A 20,815-nucleotide genomic window follows, 5' to 3' on the forward strand; every position below is an offset into this window, starting at 1 on the left:
ACATGAAAGAATGCTCAATATCATTAATCATTAGAGAAATGCAAATCAAAACTACAATGAGATATCATCTCACACCAGTCAGAATGGCCATCATCAAAAAATCTAGAAACAATAAATGCTGGAGAGGGTGTGGAGAAAAGGGAACACTCTTGCACTGCTGGTGGGAATGTGAATTGGTACAGCCACTATGGAGAACAGTATGGAGGTTCCTTAAAAAAGTACAAATAGAACTACCATACGACCCAGCAATCCCACTACTGGGCATATACCCTGAGAAAACCATAATTCAAAAAGAGTCATGTACCAAAATGTTCATTGCAGCTCTATTTACAATAGCCAGGACATGGAAGCAACCTAAGTGTCCATCATCGGATGAATGGATAATGAAGATGTGGCACATATATACAATGGAATATTACTCAGCCATAAAAAGAAATGAAATTGAGTTATTTGTAATGAGGTGGATAGACCTAGAGTCTGTCATACAGAGTGAAGTAAGTCAGAAAGAGAAAGACAAATACCGTATGCTAAGACATATATATGGAATCTAAAAAAAAAAAAAAAAAAAGGTCATGAAGAACCTAGGGGTAAGATGGAAAAAAAGACACAGACCTACTAGAGAATGTACTTGAGGATATGGGGAGGGGGAAGGGTAAGCTGTGACAAAGTGAGAGAGTGGCATGGACATATATACACTACCAACGTAAAATAGATAGCTAGTGGGAAGCAGCCGCATAGCACAGGGAGATCAGCTACGTGCTATGTGACCACCTAGATGGGTGGGGTAGGGAGGCTGGGAGGGAGACACAAGAGGGAGGCGATATGGGGATATAGGTATAGGTATAGCTGATTCACTTTATTATACAGCAGAAACTAACACACCATTGTGAAGCAATTATACTCCAATAAAGATGTTTTTAAAAAAAAGGTACATGCAGAAAGACAAGCAGAGATGGATCACAGCTGGGACTCTGAGCAAACATCCGCAGGGTATGCATCGTGAAAGCGGGGAGCACATCTGAGGGGCAAGAGACATCAGTGACCATGGTGTGCACAGGCTGGGTGTGGCAGCAGCTTCTCTGGACCTGCTGTGTGCCTTAGATCAGTGAAGGAGGGTTTAGGGAGGAACCACATACTTGCACAAAGCAATCTCTTCCTGGGGATATGCATTTTCTTCAAATGTGAGCACTCAAAATGAAGCCAGGATCTAGCAAAGATACTACAAGGAAAATAGAAAAATAAAGTAGAGACAGAAATCTATAATGAAATCTCCTCAGAAGAACGCCATGATTGAGATGAAAGCTGTGAATAAAATAGCTATTTGTCTATGAAGCAAGAGCTCAAGGGAGAATGAAATGTGAGCTGGCGGAAGTGGAGAAAGAAGGGAAAAAATAAAATCACAATAATGAAGGCAAAATTGGAGAGAGCACAAAGGAGAACAGACTTTGTGGGGAAAACGATGTAGAGAATAAACATGAGAAAATATCAAACAAAGTAAAATGGGAGTAAATCAGTTAAAAAATCAGAGAGGACATGACACCCTCTGGAAGACAGGTGAAGGGAATCTGATGGCTCCATAATCGGAGACCCAGGTCACCATGCTACCTCCTGGGCAGACACAGAATATCCGTATCTTAAAGGAACAAAGACAGAAATCTATTGAGCACCTTAAAATGTTTTCAAAAATACCTGGGAACAAATCTGGAAATTAATTCCACAACTTTCTTGACATGTTGCAAAAAGATGACTTCTGCACTCTAACCCTTGAAACGACCCAAATTGGTGCCAGGTGTCACCCATCACCTTCTCTCGGAACATAATCATTTCATTCTGTTGTCTTAGTTTGTATATTTTCTGTGACTTGAGATAAACTTTGAATACACACACCCACAAATGCAGAGCACGGAAGAGAACAAATATTTACAGACATGATTCAAGAAGAATTTTCTTACATAAAAGATGATTTGAATCTACATATTAAATAGGAATATGACACATCTGGGGGAAAAGTGACCCCACATGCATAACATCAAGGCATAGACTATACATTTACTGGACTTCAAAGTCAGCTCTTCAGTGCATGCAGGCAAAAAAAAAAAAAAAAAAAAAAAAAAAAAAAAGAGTCGTTTCTAAGGAGAAATCAGGCAGCTTCTGTTCCCTCCCAGGAAATAATGCAAGCTACCAACTCCTACAAGCTAAACTCACTTTATGTGCAAAAAGGCAAGAGGCAAGCCATTGTGAAGAATGAATCTGGAATATTCCTCGTTGGAAAACTATAGCTAAAGGAGTAGCATTGAGCAGGGGATCAATCTAACATAGAACTGAAGTGATACCAAAGTGGGGCATACATTGGCTGAGCAGAACGTGGAAAGGATAAGCCCTGACCATGGAGAAGGCATTTATTGATAAAAAATTAGGATACTTAGAAAATGTATCATTGCGTATGCTGAGAATTGGGTTGTGTCTACAGAGAATGAGGCCCAAACTCCTGATCTTGATCCTGGGCCGATTTGCTCTCCTGACATTGCTGTCTCAGTAAGTGGCACTTCCACTGTCCTCAAAGACCCGGGCATCCTGTTTGACTGCTCCCTTTCTCTTTGACATCCAATCCATCAGCCAGATGAATTCAGAAATCAACTACTCGTCCCTTCTTGACAGCTTGTCCAGGCCACATCACAGCAAAGGCCTGCTAACCGGTCTCCAGCTGCAATTCCTGCCTTCCACCTAGGGCCGACAGGGTCCTTTGAAAACTGTAGGCAGAGCACATGGCATCTCTTAATTACTCCAATAGCCTGCTAAGTTCTGGTGTCCGCAGGGCAGCAGAAGAAAGGAGAGCGTCGCTGTCACAACTCTGACCCACTGCCTGCATTCCCCCCGCCCACCCCCGCCAGGCAAAGCCACATCTTTAGGGTCATCAATGAGGAATCTCACCTGCTGGGACCTCCAGAACCTCCTTTCACTCCACTGCAGTGAGTGAGCAGGACCCAGCTCCAGTGTCCTCCTTGGTGCTTCTGGAACATTCCAGGTATAAACCCACTTCTGCCCCGGCTTTGACCCCTTGACCTTCAGTGCTCCCCCCAGATATGCACATGGTTCATCTCCCATTTCTTTTAAGTTTCTGCTCAAACATTACTTTCTTCTGGGGCCTTCTCTGATATCCCTATTTTAAATATAAACTACTCTCCACTGCTCTCCCACTCTCTACACCAGGCATGCCCTGACTCTTGTCCTTGGACATTCCTCCGACCAAAGCATCCCTGGAGGTCAGAAGTGGCCCTATTTCTGGATGGCCAGAGAGCAAAAGATGTCCAGGCAGCACATGGGCCAGGGCATCAGTTATTTCTTGCATCAGCAGCCCCTCTTTCCCCTTTAGCAGCTAACAAGGGGATGGTCCAGGTCCCCAGGACAGCAATTGAAACCCACTTCCTCCACTATAAATGGCATACATTTGCTTAGCTATCGATTTCTATGAGCACAGGTAAGGTCCACCATGGTATTAAACCCTGATTTTTTTTTAAATATCTTTTTGACAAGCAGCCTTGTTTGTTCATGTAAAAAAAAAATCAGGAGACAGAATTGAATGTCTTAGACTGTGTATCCAGACCCAAGGTCAAAACTGTAATAACATTATTTTTCAGGAAAGATTGTTTCATTTCTGCAATAGCTGCCCTTAAACCACTGCCATTTACTCTGGAATTCTGAAGCTTCAGGATTAAATTGCATCTCTTGGAGAAACAGCCTGAGTCTGGGGTGTGTGTGTGTGTGTGTGTGTGTGTGTGTGTGTGTGTGTGACATAGAAGAACTGCACTTATGCTCTTAGTGACTATTTGATTATGGGAAACATATTCCATAAGCAAGGCTAAATTTTTCTTAAGAAACATCTTTGCTACTTGCATGATTAAAATAATAATATACCATTTCCCCTATTCTATTGAAAAATATTAAAAAACCAAGCATAATACCTGGCATTATTCTCATCATAAGAAAGAGGCACTACTATAAACTGTGGGAAGGAGGGTAGATGAAAAAGGTGATGACAAGTGGCCGATATGTATTGAAATCTATAGAAATTGCTTACTCTTTGAACCACAATTCTGCTTGTAGAAGTTTATCACCAGAGAGAAAATGGACATGTGTACAGAGATCAATGAGATAGAAGTCACTGTGACATTTTTACGATAGTGAAAAACTGGGAAAAAACACAACATCCAACAGTAGTGTTGGACACACCTGGTTGCCAAGCATCCATCCTCCCCCTTAGTGAAATAGCCTGGGTTGTAGTCATGACGGCCGTATGCGTAGCTATAACACAACTTGTAACCCTGTGGCGAGGGCTGACCTGGCCGGTGAGACATGAGCAGAATTGATTCATCACACAGTCTGGAGAGGTACTTAGAGGGAACTGACTCAGGTGGGTGTGAGAGCCTTCTCTCTGTGGTCTTCCTCATCCACAGAAATGTGCAAGTGGCCACTGGACCTTAGTAGCCATTGACTGATGGTGGGAGATGTGTTTGAAGAGTGACAGAAGAGATAGTTGTAAACAGTGTGGGTCCCTGATGACTCAGGAGAGCAAAACTAATCCTGCCCTCTCTACTCCCAGACTCCTCTTATGAGAAGGAGTAAACCCTTGTGGCATTAAGTCACTGAATTCAGTCCTAACAAAGGCAAGAGAAGTTAGATGTATTTATTGATGTATGAATAGAAACTCAACAGAGACATTAAAAAGTCACAGTGAACAGCCATATTTGTTGCCATGGAAAGACATTCATAGCCTATTATTAACTGAAGAAAGAAGGCTGTAGATCAGGAAGACTCACATGCTCGCAATGCTTTAAAAAACACAAAATTATATGTATATCTACAGATATATATATTTGCCAGGGAGACAGGTCTGAAAAGCTAGATGAAAGTTTACAGTATCGGGACTTCCCTGGCAGTCCAGTGGTTAAGACTTCACCTTCCAATGCAGGGGGTATAGGTTCAATCCCTGATCAGGGAACTAAGATCCCACATGACTCATGGCCAAAAAAAAAAACCAAAAAAAAAACCAAAAACATAAAACAGAAGCAGTATTCTAACAAATTCAATAAAGACTTTAAAAATGGTCCACATCAAAAAAAAAATCTTAAAAAAAAAGTTTGCAGTATTTATCTTTGGTTATTTTTGAGTGATATTTTTAAAGGGGGATTTTAACTTTTAAAAATTTGTTTGCTGCAATTTTTAATTTTTTCATTAATGATTTTAAGTTGCATATCAAGTTCAAAGGTAAAAAGGCTTCTATAATTTAATTTGCACTTCAGTGATGGGAAGGAATAAGATGTCTATAACACCCATAACAGACAAAGTTTTATTGAATCTATGAAAAACACTCTTTCAAATAAATGAGACATGGAGATGCGTGTGAGAGTAACATGAATGAGAAATTCTCCAAATGGGAAAATGAAATGGTCTGTAAACAAAGGCTAAAACATTTTCAACATTATTAGTAATCTAAATTTGTAAATTAAAACAGGAATTTGTAAATTAAAACAATTCACCCATCACATAGTAAAGAGTAAGGAAAAAAAGGATACTATCTAGTTGGCGAAGGTGCAAGACACACACATCTTCATACTACTGGTCAGTGTGTAAATTGCCCTAATATTTTCCAATGTGTCCTGGTCCAATGCAGACCAAGAGCCTTCAGTGTGATCACAGTATTTCACTTCTAGGGATTATATAGACATTTCTCCAAAGAAGACATACAGATGGCCAACAGACACATGAAAATACGTTCAACATCACTAACTGTTAGAGAAATGCAAATCAAAACTACAATGATGTATCACCTCACACCAGTCAGAATGGCCATCATCAAAAAATCAACAAACAATAAATGCTGGAGAAGGTGTGGAGAAAAGGGAACCCTCCTACACTGTTGGTGGGAATGTAGATTGATACAGCCACTATGGAGAACAGTATGGAGGTCCCTCAAAAAAAAAAAAAGAAAAGAAAAGAAAAAGAAAGCAACCACACAGATGCACATTGAACCAACACATGAGGATGTTCACTTCTGCAGTGTTTGTAATGGTGAGAAATGGAAAACAACCCAAGAGAAAGAAAGAACATCCACACAATGTCAAGCATTAGAAATAATTTTGAAGAAGATGAGCACCATGGAAAATGTTTGTAACACCATCTATATAAACTACATGCACATCGATATAAAGTACATTAAATCAAATGTATGCTACTTGTTTCCATGTAATGCAACATAGGGCTACAAGTATGGCCCCAAATAAAAAGTCACGCAGGCAGATACTCTGAATAACAGGCTTTTATTTTGGGATAAAGTGCTTTTCACATGGACAATGTATGTGGCATGCTACAGGGGAGTAATCTCAGGGATTTAAAACAAATTTAATCAATTCTCCCCCCAACCAAATGGTGTCTATCCCTCTCTTTCCTCCCTCTGTTCCTCCGCCCTAAAGGAAATACACCAAAAGGAACTGTGACAAGTATGTCATTTGTTTTTCTCTGATTGTTGTTACTTTCACAATAAGAAAGTGCAACACACTCTATACCTTAAGTCTTAAGATTGTTAGGAAAAAAACCCCATGATTTATTTATGTATTTGTTGTTTGTTCATCCTATCAGTATATATTTGGCCCTCACCTGTTTAATAAATTACCGAAGGAGGTTATGTGAATGAGAAAGGAAAGAGAATTCCCAACACATTCATAAGCATAGTTAAGGAAACTTTCCTGGAGAAAGTGATAAGATAGAAATAAATTATTTTTACCATGTCTAGAATGGTTCCCTCATTGGTTTCCAACACTGCTCATTTTAATTTATGTACCATTTACAGTGTTACCTTAATACTGGGAAACGTTGCTTTGCCTTTGAAGAGAAAGCAAGATTAAGGGTGAAATTTTGCTTTTAAAAAGAGACTACCAAGGAGATGATAGGTAGTTTTTTATATCTATGGTATCTAGGTAAATAAAACAACCAGTAGTTTTATTTTAACCTTCTAAAGACACTTACCCTTACTTATCTAAATACTGGGGAAATAATTTTCCAACAATGAGTAATTCTGACAGTTTATACTTTTTTTTCCATGTGTATGGGCTTGCAGGGGTCCCCAGGCAGATCATGGTTATCCAACATAGGTAGTCAAGGTAGAGCTTTCCCAGATAGTCAAGGTAGAGTTTTCCCAGGTGCTGAAATAACTTGCATGAATAAACTGCGTCCCCTACGCGGTCTTTCCAAGGGCATGTTATACAAGAACATTTATTTCATGGCCCAAATGAAAACACTTAGGTGGGTTACTAGGGGTGTATGTGAAGGATGGATACACTTGGTGGAGGTCAGGACGTATATATTTGTAAGAAACATCTCTGCAAGAAATGCTCATCTCATCCTTTAGAATATGACATACATTTGGTAGATAACAAGCAAATCAAGTAACTTCATACCTTTAGAGAATTTCCACACGATGGTGGGTACAGGATAACCCTCAGCTGAGCAATTGAGGATGACAGGCTTGCCATAAATCCCGTCTTGGTCCCGTGGCTGAACCACAAACTTGGGAGGAACTGAAAAGAGAGAAATGCCACCAGTTATTCAGACAAGACTGCAGATTATTAAAGCTGTGATTTTAAGAAATCCAAGAATTTTAACAAGCATGAAAGTACAAAGAATGCTTTACATATATGTGAAAATAAAGCAGATGATTTGTAATTAGGGACCAATTAAGGAAGCAATTTCAGTGCAGGTGATTTTTCATATTATATCAATGATCTGATGCAGATGGAAGTTGCTTTGCACTGGACTCTGGAGTGTGGCAGTTTGACTAAACCAAGGGAATGTGACATTTTGTTTTGGATCTGTGTTATGGAAGATCTTCAGGGATGAATTTTTGGGTATGAAATGTTTTTAAAGCATCCAATATCTATTCTTCCTCTAACAGGAGATGAAGGGAGAATTAATAGTCTCTTCCTAAAGGCAGTAAAGAACACAACATGGTATTGAACGTTTCCTAAAAATCTGATAAAGACACATAGACCATTATTTCTGATATCAGTACCCTTCTGAGCCAAAAAGGGACTATGGAAGCCAATTGAAGTGAGGTGCCAGGAAGGCTTTATAGAGTACCAATTTGAAAAAAAAACCAAGCAGATCAAGTAACTGCTTATTTGGTGAGTTTAGTGAGATGCTGAAAAAAACACCATCCCTACCCAAAATATACACATGTACTCTGCTTAAAAAAATACCTGCCAAGAGAACATAAATGTTTTGAGTTGTTATTGTGATTTTAAGAGTATTCAAGTCTTCTCTTAAAGAGAAGAAACAGATTCTTCTAGGAAAGGTAGCATCTAAAGGTGTTAGGATCCAGAACTCTTTTCCAGCAGATCAGTGACTAATTACTGGATGGATTTTCAATGAGACTGTCACGAGACTAGATGAGAGGACATACATTATGTCCACCATATATCAGATACTTAGCAAATGTGGGAGTTCTTCCCACAACTTTCCACAACTCCTGATAAGGCTAATCTCTGCATTGAAATTTCCAGAATTCTTCATTTTGAGGCAAAAATGTGGTCCTATGTGTTAGAGATATATAGGAATTCCAGCCACCCCATGAAATGGACTGAGGAGAAGTTTAGAGTCTACATTGGTTAGGATCTTAGGAGCACGTTAAAATGGCATGAGTCACAGTGAACATCACTCTGCCCATCAAACAGCCAAGGAGGGGGGAATAAAATCAAGACAAGAAGCAGCTAGAGATGGAACTCACTGCTGTGTTTCTGGAAGAAATAACAGAGTGATGGCTAAGAGCACAGAGGCAAAGGCTAAACACCTGGATTTGATCTCCACCTTTGCTACTTCTAGGTGGGTCATCTTGTGTAAGCTGTCAGATGTTTCTTAGCTTCGATTTCCTTATCTGTAAACCAGGAACTCATTTTATAGCATTGGTATGGGGATAACATGAATTAAGATTATAAAAGTTGTCAGAAGTGCCCGGAAGATATGAAGTGTTGTAGGAGTGTTGGTTAATTTAGTAAATGCAGGTGTGTCCAGCTTTAACATATCATTAATAAACACAGTTTCCAACGTGCAAACTATTTAATTCAATAATTTGCACAGCCAATGGGTCTTTTCATAGTGAGCAATTCTATTTCATTTAGGTGGTATTCTGAGACAAATGTAGTCTATAAAATGTAAATATATTTTTAAAAAGTGATAAGGGATGTGTGTCTCATGGTGAGAAAATTATTCCTAGGGAAAAACATGCTGGAGATTTTATAGAGCAAAGTTTTCTAGTAAAATTAATCTAACAACCACAAGGGGAGATTGGAAAGTTTAAGACATCATGTCAGAATCATTCTGTCCAGGGTGGAAGGTAAATAGGCAATCATGTACATTCTGTCTATCTGGCTCAAATTCTGCTAAGAGCAAGAAATCTCTTGTCAAATGGGCAGGGTAACTAATCTCTTGCATTTCCTCTGGAAGAATGTCTAATTATAATTGATCCATGATCCCTCCCCTCGATTTGGTTCTAATCCAAAGCAATATTATTTAAAAACCGATCACAGAGGTTTACATGGAAAATAACCACTGACATATTGTAAGTGTAAGGCAATTACTGAAGGAAATGGCCCATAAAATTGAGAATTATCTTTCCTATGCCCCTCTTTAATCTCCTTGTATCAGGTACTGATGATTCTTTCTTGCAAATGTGTCACATATCCTCAAATTCTCTTCATCTTCATTGCCGTGTCCTAGTCATGATGGGTAGACGGGGTGTGTGGTGAAGTGCCTCCATCCATCTGGTTTCAGCACCGCAGGGTGGACAGTTCCATGCATTTTGCCAGGGCACCACACCAAGAACATGAGTCTTTCTTTGCTGTCTCAGGGCCTTCTCTAAAGTAACAAACACTCACCTTCATGGGTGCAACCAGTGAGGGATGGGCGTCGGGATAAATGTACTGCTTCTCCATCCTCCAATCCTATTGGACAACTCTAAGGTGTGCTCTATGTCTGTGCTTCTCAAACATCAGAGGGTGTCAGAATCACCTGAAGAGCTGATTAAAACCCAAGTTGCTGGACCAGGGTCCCTAAAAGTTTGGACCCAGTAGGTCTGAGGCAGGATCCAAGACACTGCCTTTTCTAATAAGCTCTCAGGTGATGCTGAGGCTGCAGATCCAGAGACGACCTTTGAGAACAACTGTTCTGTGCGACGCCTTGGAAGGTTCCCAGAAGGAAAGAGCCCCAGTTGCCCACAGCAGCAACCAGCTCATGAACGCAACGTCTACTGACTTTCCCCTTCCTTTCCTAGTCTCATTTCCCTTCATTCTTTCACTCTGGGATCCAGGAATTACATCTCAAATAAGTGATCTACAGCCAGTCCTATACGTCACACTCTGCTTTCAGCGGAACTTAACCTGAGACAAGGCTAAAACTGGCTCTTATCTGGATTTATGAAACAGCTTCCTAACTAGTCTACCTGCTACCTACTGGCCCACTTGAATGCATTCTGCACACAGTGGCCTGAAAGATCCTTCTAAGAGAGAAATCACATGATGTGACTTCCCTGCTTAAAATCATCAGTGCTTTCACATTGTCCCTTGACACAACTGAAACACTTACGATATATATATATATTTTTTTCTTTCTTTTTTTTTTTTTTTTTTTTTTTTTGCGGTACGTGGGCCTCTCACTGCTGTGGCCCCTCCCGTTGCAGAGCACAGGCTCCAGACATGCAGGCTCAGCGGCCATGGCTCACAGGCCCAGCCGCTCTGCAGCATGTGGGATCCTCCCGGACTGGGGCACGAACCCGCATCCCCTGCATCGGCAGGCGGACTCTCAACCACTGCACCACCAGGGAAGCCCCCCCTTACGATATTTTGAAGGCTCTTTATAACTTGGGTCCTTGCACTCCAGCTTCATCTCTTGACATTTCCTCTTGTAAGCTTTGCTCCAGTCTATCTATTCTCCAGCTCCCCCTGGGTCCTCACATAGGCTTCTGTATTTCTTTGTTTAACAAATGATCAGTTAGTTGTATTTACATCTCAGCTCAAATTTCACGTAGTCTGGGACACCTTTTCTGATGTTGTGGACAAGGCTGAGTGACTCCACAGAACCCTGCATTATCACGTCATAGCCTTTACCACACGTTTGGTGTTGCTGGTTTAAATGCCCATCTCCCACATCTGGCTGCACACCTGGGAGAACAAGAACCATGCCTTTCTGCAGACCATCGCACCCCAGCACATAACACAGTGCTGGAACATAGAAAGTATTCTGAAAATATCTGTTGAATGGACAAATCAATAAATGGATATTATTGTTCCAGTTTTAAAGACTAGGAAACAGACCCTATCCAAAGTAGCATGGCTCAGTTAATAACTCAGATCTGAGTGACCCCAATGCACAAGGTCTTTGAGGAGGATGGGTCTAGAAGCACCATCTAACAGAAGAAAGCAGAGAGCACTGCAGGAGGATTTTGGCCAGCGAGATACAGAACTGGAGTTGGAAGGATGCAGACAGTTGGCACTGTCATGATTTTGGCCAAAACTTATGATAGGACCTAAAGACTGAAGACTCTGTATTGTCTCGGTTATAATTCCTCAAAGTTGCTGGTTTCCTTTTTTTTTTTTTAACTATATTTTGGTTTCCTTTTATTTGCAGAACACTTTATTTGTGGTGAACATATCCACCAATATAGTTGGCTTTCCAATAGAGAGACTTTTCCAGTGGGGATGAGGGTGATTAAAGAGATAGAAGGGATGGGTTCAACCAAATAATTATGTCGCATCCCCAAAAGGCAATGCAGGCCACTGTTGCCATACATTTCTATGAATCATAATTGCATGCACATGCAATACTCCTGTCCCCCTGAAAAGAGTCACGTGAGATGTATATGTTCTAAAATACCCAAATCCTGTCATGGGACCCATGTAGCCTGACAGTGTCTGAAGTTTCAAAGGGATTCCTTTGAGAGAGCTGCCTGCTTCATGATGCTTAAGATGAGGGTTGTTTAAAATACGTGATTTGGGGCTTTTGTCTGTTTATTAAAGGGAAGAATTATTTTTGCTGTTTTTAGGGAGGAATAGGACAGGTATATAATAGGACAGGAATTTTTCAGTGTTAGGTGCAGTCCAGAGTTTTATGTTTGGAACTCATGGCCTCTAAGTAGCTATATATTTCCAAAGAATGGATGTAGGTTTCACTATCTGTCAACAGGGACAGGGATTCAGTTTTATTGAAGGTAAACCGAAGCTACTTGGTGGTGGCAGCGGAGGATGGGGGTCCTGTGTAGATAAATATTGCCATTCTCTGTTGTATGGCATTTAGTCAAGATAGTAATTGATCAAAGTCTAGGTAAGAGTTAATTTATGACACTGGAAACTAAACTCCAGTGGCTTCTTGTCATGCCCAGAATAGATAACCTGGCCCCCACTTCTCTCCTACTAAACAGTGAGCACACTGGTCTCTTGCTATACTTTGAACCCACAAAACCCACTCCTGACTCAGGGTCTTTGTACCTGTTTGTCTCTCTGCCTGTAACTCGCTTCCTACAGAGAGACCTGTGACTCACCCCCTCACTTTGGTCAAGTCTCTTTTCAAAAATCTCTTCAGAAAGGCTTACCCTGTGCATCTGAAAATTCCATTCCCTTATCACTCTCAATCTTCCTATCAAGCTTTACTTTTCATACCACAGGTAGACACCTGACATCATCTGTATGTTCATTGCCTCTCTCCTGCACTGAAATATAAGGGTTTTTTTTTAACTTTTTACTTTATATTGGAGTGTAGTTGATTAACACTGTTGTGTTAGTTTCATGTATACAGCAAAGTGATTCAGTTATACATATACATATGTATCTACTTTTTTTCAATTCTTTTCCCATTTAGGTTGTTACTAAGTTTTATGGGGCAGGGACTTGCTCTCTGTGTGTTGATCACCATTGTATCCCCAGCACTCACAGCATCTATTATAAAATAGGTGCTTGACAAGTATTTGTTGGAAAAATGAATGGATGAATGAAGCAAAATGATAGCATGAATACAGTATCATAAATTGGGTCCACAAACAGCAACTAGATAGTGGCCTTGTATAAGTTTTCTTTTTCCTGCCAAATAAAGGTCAAGTAAGGGCTGTTTAGATAACATGTTTGTTTCACTATGTGCCAGCTCATCATTAAAAGCCAGAAACAACAGACCTGTCATAAGGTATAAAGAAGTATAAGAAAACTGACCTTTGGAATCGCAGATAGGAAATCATAGTGTTGGTAGCTTTCCTCACTGTGGTGCTAAGCCAATAATAGGAACCAAAGGGCAGGCGTGTTTTGCCACTAAGTTCAGTCCTTTCCCTCAAAATGGCTTCATCTATGCCAAGGTCACCCAACTGCATGTGACATTAGGGTGATCATCCATCCACTGCCAGTGTAAATCATCAGGCACATGCATAGGTGCTAAGGGTTTTTTCTTTTAACTTCCCTTATGATAACAGCTAATTTATTTTAAATTAAGTCCTCATAAATCTTCCCAGTGACGCAAACTATTAAAATGTGCTTAGCTTTACAATGGCCCAAAGTCATATGACTCTGGTGTAAGGAATAAACAAGAACTGGGTTCCCAAATTCCAGTTCAATCCTACTCTTTTATCCTATACCTCAGCCTTAACGTCTCAGGTATCACCTCTATCTTCCACACACAATTTATCCCCAACTGCTTCAGTTTCTGCAAAAATATATTGCACTATTACCTTTTTGACTGTATTCCCTAGGCCACCATTCTAATTAATTGCCTGGTACTTGGGATTACCCCCAGCCTCTTCTATGTAATGTGTCCTCAATCATGCACCAAAGTCATGCAGACGTGAGCGGAAGGAAGGGAGAAACAGAAGAAAAGCTGGAAAGGGAGTTACCACCTGCTGGCTTATTATGTGCCAGGTGCTGTGATAAATACATTCTTCTTTTTAAACCCTCAGAAAACCCCTATTAACTATTCTCCCATTTTAGGAATAAGAAAACTGGGGTAAAAATAGCTTAAGGAATTTACTCAAGATCACACAGCTAATAGGTGTCCAAATTGTGATAGAGATGGAAGGAATAAGAGAGGCGAAGGAAGCAGGAATGGGGTCTGGGGGGTCAGTTGACAGGCCAAGGGGTCTTCCTTGGGTTCCCTTATCTGTAGAGACACAGCCCACTGACTGCTACCAGACTGGTCTCCCACCCCTAAAGGCAATCAGTTCCAGGACTTCTGAGGTTCCCCATCACTTCCCACATCAAGCATGTATTTGTTCAAGGCAACAAGCAGGCGGGCTAACTATGATAATGGCACAATAGCAGCTCTGTTTACAATAGCCAGGACATGGAAGCAACCTAAGTGTCCATCAACATATGAATGGATAAACAAGATGTGGCACATATATACAATGGAATAAAAAGAAACGAAATTGAATTATTTGTAGTGAGGTGGATGGACCTGGAGTCTGTCATACAGAGTGAAGTAAGTCAGAAAGAGAAAAACAAAATACCGTATGCTAACACATATATATGGAATCTAAGAAAAAAAATGTCATGAAGAACCTAGGGGTAAAACAGGAATAAAGACACAGACCTACTAGAGCATGGACTTGAGGATATGGGGAGGGGGAGGGGTAAGCTGGGACGAAGTGAGAGAGTGGCATGGACATATATACACTACCAAATGTAAAATAGATAGCTAGTGGGAAGCAGCCGCATAGCACAGGGAGATCAGCTCGGTGCTTTGTGACCACCTAGAGGGGTGGGATAGGGAGGGTGGGAGGGAGGGAGATGCAAGAGGGAAGAGATATGGGAACACATGTATATGTATAACCGATTCACTTTGTTATAAAGCAGAAACTAACACACCATTGTAAAGCAATTATACTTCAATAAAGATGTTAAAAATAAATAAATAAATAAATGATGGCACAGCCTCTGTGTCTTAACTGGGGCTGATTATCCCTCACTGACCTCAGAAAATGTGTCTGAATGCCTCTGGCCTCCTTCTACTCATTCATTAAATGAAGAGAAACTGGAGAGCCCTGCTACTATCTGGGTGCTGAGGACATAGCAAGTGTTACCTGATTCAATTCTCCCAGCAATTCCAAGAGGTAAGTCTCATTATTTCCATTTTACAGATGAGGAAACTAAGACTCAGAGAAACTCAATCATGTTTCCAGTCATATAGAAAATGAACAAGCAAAAATGTGGACCTTGGTTTACTTACTGAAAGTTCCAGTGTTGTTGCTGTATTGTTTTAAATTAATTTATTTACTTTTGGCTGTGTTGGGTCTTTATTGCTGCCTGCAGGCTTCTCATTGTGGTGGCTTCTCTTGCCGTGGAGCACGGGCTCTAGGTGCGTGGGCTCAGTAGTTGTGGCTCATGGGCTCTAGAGCACAGGCTCAGTAGTTGTGGCACATGGGTTTAAGTTGCTCCGCGGCATGTGGGATCTTCCCAGACCAGGGATTGAACCCATGTCCCCTACACTGGCAGACGGATTCTCAACCACTGCGTCACCAGGGAAACTCTGTTGCTATATTTTTTATTTTCTTTCTAAACCTTACTTATACATCAAGGCTGATGGCGCTCACTCCTTCCATGAAGTCTATCAAACGGCACTGACCTCTCCCTTATCAGAAGTCATTAGCTCTTGTCATTAGCAGTCTGTCACTTGGAGACTGTCCAACCACCCTCACGGAGACAAGGCAACTTCAAGGTCTCTGAACTCCTTATTCTATTTCTACTTTTCCCAAGCTACATCTCAGGCCGAAAACTTTAAAGCCCCTAAGAGGAAAACATTCTCTAATTTGAGTTAAAGATTTAAATAAAAACCCATATAATTATTCTCTAACATGGCTTGCTATTTTTATGTGGGTTTTGTTTCTCCAACTATATCTTTGCATATTTTTCATGAATCAAAGGACGGATTATGTTCCAAAGTTAGTGAGTCTACAGTGTGCAGTATGGAACACTCTTCATTCCAAATGGCAATAATAAATAAGATTCTTCATTTTACCAAAAAAAGATCTACTTAGCTTATCCAGAATGTGATCTAGCTGAAGTGGTGATAAAATTCCACCTCTTGACCATTCAAACTAAAATTTGAAATTCTGAGAGCAGCTGCCTGATCTCTAGCTATACAAGAAGAGAGGCTGTCACCCACGGCAGGCATTAGTCATCCAGGGAGAAAGTGCCCTGCTCCAATCACTGTGTACTAAGGGCAGAGGGGAAACAGATGAGTTGGCGACTCCCCAACCCAACACCCAGCACAGTCCTTGCCTGGAATTCTTGCACGTCTGTCCTCAAGGCTTCTCAAATATTGCCCTCACACATTTCCCTCACACAACTGGCCATTAAATCCTGCAAAGCATCTTCTGTTTTGCCCATCCTATGACCACCTTAGCTCCAGACATCATCACTTCTCATGAGGACTACAAAGAACTCCCCTTCAGGCGTCCTACCTAGACTCATTTTATTCCAATGCGTGACTCGTCCTGCCATGAACCATATGATTTTTCTGCTTTAAATCTCTGCATAAATTTCCATGGCCTCCAGACCTCTTCCATAGAACAGAAAGCCTTCAAGATGTGGACCAGACTTAGCTCTCAAGTTTCACCCTTCATTTTGCCATTTTGCACACCATTCCCCCAGACACAGATGTATCTGCCCTGTCAAGCCCTCCTGCCATTGAAAGTAACAGACCTTCTTCCAGGAACATGATGTCTTCCTTCCTCTCCTCTTAACTACTTGCTATATTTTCTAATCCTTCAGGATTTCTCCCTCCCTTCTGGAATCTGCCTCATTCCCGCTGGAGCAGGAGTTCTCAATGGGAGGAAATGAGCTTTCATCATCCCAGTGACTACCCCAAGGACTGGTGGTTAGGAGTATGTGCTAAGTCCTTTGTTGCTTCATGATGCAATAAGGGGAAGATGAAGCAATGAAGGACAGAGCAAATGCAGTCATTTGGGAGTGGGTGTAAAAGTTTATATCTATCCATTGATATTTGGAAGACATAAAGCTTAGTGATTTTTTTTGTTTTCTTTTGCAGACAAGTAAGACACAAGAAAATACTGAACTCATGGGACTGTTAAGTTTTTGAAAAAAGCAAGCAAAATAATGATTGCTACAGACAAGGACTTTAAAATAGAGAAAGCTTCATTAGAGAGTTAAGGTTATCTTGTAACCCTTATCTAATTAATTCATTTTAGCCGTTGCCATTCCAACTGTAATTAAAAGAAGAGTAGGCCCAGAGAAAGCTGCCTTGACTTTATTAAGGTTTATTTAAAGGTGATTATTTTCTGAAATCAGCATGATGATCTATTATGGTATCTATGCAACATGAGCTCAAGAAGTGGCCCAGGTTTAAATTTTAATTCAATGAATCATAAACCATCTCCACTGTAGCATGGGCTAAGGAAAGTTGTGTACCTTATGTGCCTTATATATTCTATTAAATAGAACTAACAAAGAGATATATTTACCAAAAGTCATGTTGAAGTTAGAATATTTTCCATATGTGTTATAAAATATGATACAGCCCGTGAGGAAGGAGTACAAATAAGAGCCTTTAGCTTTAAATCACTGAGTATTAAGGCCAGAAGGGAAACTACTTTTTATTGAGGCCAGCCACTAACCTGTGACACCTATTTCATACAGTGCCTTTCAAAATATCATTCGGGTTTTGATAAATGATGTCTCCTCCATTGTCAGAAAAGTTAATATTTTGTGAAGGAAATTATTTCATTTTTGAAGAATTTTGAATATTAGAAAACTTACATTTAAATTTTTTAAAAATTGAGGTGCAATTTATATACAGTAATATTCACAGGTTTTAGATGTACAGTTTGATAGATTATGCAAAAATCTGTAAAATCTACACCCTATGATGTGCTATGGCATGGTTTTTCTTTGTGCTTATTTTACTTGAGTTTCATTAATCGTTTTGACCAGATTTATATTTTTCACCACATTTGAAAATTTTCAAGTCATTACTATTCAGATCTATGCTTTTCCTGTCCTTCTTTCTGAGGCTCTAACTATATTTATATTGGACTCTTCGACATTACTCCAAGCTCACTGAGGCATTGTTTGCCATTTTAAGTCTTTTATCTCTCTAAAGAATTTGGATCTTTTTCTTGTGCCCTCTTTTCAAGTTCAGTTATCCTTTGTTCTGCAGTATCCAAGATCCCACTTAATATATCCAGTTAATTTCTTATTTCAGATATTGTGTTTTTCAGATCTAGAATTTCCCTTTGGTTCTTTTTAAAAAATGTTTTATACTTCTCTTCTTGCATTCCCTATGTATTCACTCATTGCACACATCTTTTCATTTGAATTTTTGAAAATGCTTATTATAGCTACTTTAAAACCTTGCCTGCTAATTCCAACATCTGTATGCCCATTAGGCTGTTTCTTTTCTTTTCTTTTTTTTCCTTTTATTTATGGCTCACATTTTCCTATTTCTTCTCATAGCCAGTAATTATGTGCAAGGCATTGCAGATATGCTATGACATTGAGAGTCTGGATTTTGTTGTCTTCCTTTTAAGAACACTGAATGTTATTCTTGCAAACAGTCGATTTACCAGTGAAGAAATTTAATCCTGTCAAGGCTACCTGTAGGCTTTCTATTAGGGCTGGTCTAGAGTAGCCCTTATCCCAGGGCTAGATTAGGCCTCTCTTAGTGTGTGGCCTCTTCTGAGATTTTAACTGAATTCCCTGTGTGTTCTCCACTCTGGCTAATCAGAACTCCAACGTTTCTCAGGACTGTGTGACTGCTGGAATCTTTATTCATCTCACATACTCCTGGAAGTGGTTCTCTGTTAGATTTCATAGGGTCTCGCCCTATGCATGTGAAGTGTAGTATTAAGCTAAAGACTCAAAGGGAGCCCTATACAGATTTTTAGAAATCTTTCTTTGAACAACTCCCCACTCTCTAGTACTCTGCCCTGAAATATCCAGCACCTCAATAGTTCTAAGTGTCTATCTTTGTTTTTCATCACCATAAAAATCAACATTATCTATTTGGGTTCTGCATCCATCTATCATGGTTTGGAAAGTGCACCAAGAAAAAATATGGGGTGAATTTGGGGCTTAACTCATATATTTCTCTCCTCTCTAGGACCACAGCCCTGTACTGCCTGTTTTATATTTGGAAAATGGATACTTTATAAAGTTTTGTCCAGTTTTATAATTGTTGATGGTAGGAGGATAAATCCACCGCATGTTACTCTCTGATGATCTCATTTGATGAATTTTAAATTTATCTTTTAAGTTACTTGACTCAAAATCTGTCTCACTGAAATTTCCAACCATTTCTGTTGGTTCTACTTTCTGGAGCCCCACCAAGGCTATTATTACACTAGTTTGGACATATTCCACTGGTTCAAAGAACCCAATTAACTAAGTCAAGGACTTGGATCCTGTAATTATCTCTTTATCCTGCCACATACTTTTTTCCTCTCTATTGGCTCATTCCCATCAGTATGTAAGCTTCCCTTGTCCCATGTCCACCTCGCCTCCTGTCATACCAACATTCCTGAAAATACAAAAATAGTTGTATTTTCCTGAGTTCCCACACATTCACCTCCCTTTCTTTTTTCAGGCCCACTAATCTGGGATTCACTGCAGCCATGCCACTCTACAATGTAACAGACAATATCCACCTTCCTAAAACCCAGTGAGCAATTGTTGGTTCTCCTCTTTTTCTACTTTCAGTGGGATTTGATATACTTTATCACCTATCTTTCTTGATTATTTCCTATTTTGCTTTCAGGTCCCCACAGTCCACTGGATTTCCTCCTATTTCACCGGCTGCTCCTTCTTCCTGTCTCCTTTGCTGATTCCTCCTCTTATTCTGGAACCTTAAATTTTGGAATGCCTTGAGTCTAGACCTTCTTGTTTCTCCCACATCATTCTTTCCCTTGTGACAACTGCTATTCCTTGTATCTTCTCCACTTCTGTAGAAGACACTTTCATTTACCTTATTAGGCAAAATATGTACCTCAATTAACAATTCCTCTTTCTCTCTCTTTGCAACACTCACTTTATATACATGTTTTGTTTGATTCATCTCCAAAACATATTGCAAATTTGTCTGCTTCTCATTACCTTGACTGTGACCACCTTCACTCAAGGTGCTTTTTATCTTGCCTCGACTTCTGAAATAGCTTCTTACCTACTGGCTTTCTGGACGAATCCATTCTTTCCACAGCTGCTAGTGTGATGATTAAAAACACAAATCAGGCCACTAGCCTAGTTAAAGTCACCAGTGGCCCCTCTTTGCATTTAGAAAAAAACCTCCAGACTTCTAAAATAGCTGCATATTCAAATTACCCAGGGTGCTTGGACTTAAACTTGGCTGCATATTAGAATCAACTCAGGGATTTTACAAATTCCTGGTGCCTGGGTCCCACCTCCAATGATGGTTATTTAATTGGACTTCAATCTGGACATCAGGAATTTTTTAAAGCTCCCCACATAATTTTAATGTGTGACAAAATTCAAAAACCACTAACAGGTGATTTTGAATTGAAAAAAAAAAAAAGGATAATGCCCCAGAGATCTGGGAGATGGATCTACTCCCAGAGATAATGATTTAGTTGGGCTTAGTTTGGACCAGAAAATGGTCATCAGTGTTTTCTTAAATCTCCCAGGACATTTTATGGTGAAGCCCGGATTGAGAACCACTGCCCCCTCACATTATCTTGTCCTTTACTATTTCTCCAGCTACTGACCTGCTTGTGAAGCACATTTCCTTTCTCGGGGCTATATCACCTAACTAGTGACTTAATGTTAAT

General features: G+C 40.1%; 1 protein-coding gene across 2 annotated transcripts in view; it reads right to left on the reverse strand.

The window, feature by feature from the left end:
• Positions 1-20,815, reverse strand: part of DSCAM (DS cell adhesion molecule) — a gene marked incomplete at both ends in the record, with an annotated part of 740,068 nt that overhangs the window by 258,313 nt on the left and 460,940 nt on the right. For both annotated transcript variants that reach the window (XM_082624816.1, XM_082624817.1), the window contains one exon: positions 7,455-7,574. In XM_082624816.1, coding sequence (XP_082480942.1) covers positions 7,455-7,574 — 120 coding nt within the window. The remainder of the gene's footprint in view (positions 1-7,454; positions 7,575-20,815) is intronic.

Source organism: Mesoplodon mirus (genome assembly GCF_964341445.2).
Source record: "Mesoplodon mirus genome assembly, chromosome: 6".
Taxonomy (NCBI): Eukaryota; Metazoa; Chordata; class Mammalia; order Artiodactyla; family Ziphiidae; genus Mesoplodon; species Mesoplodon mirus.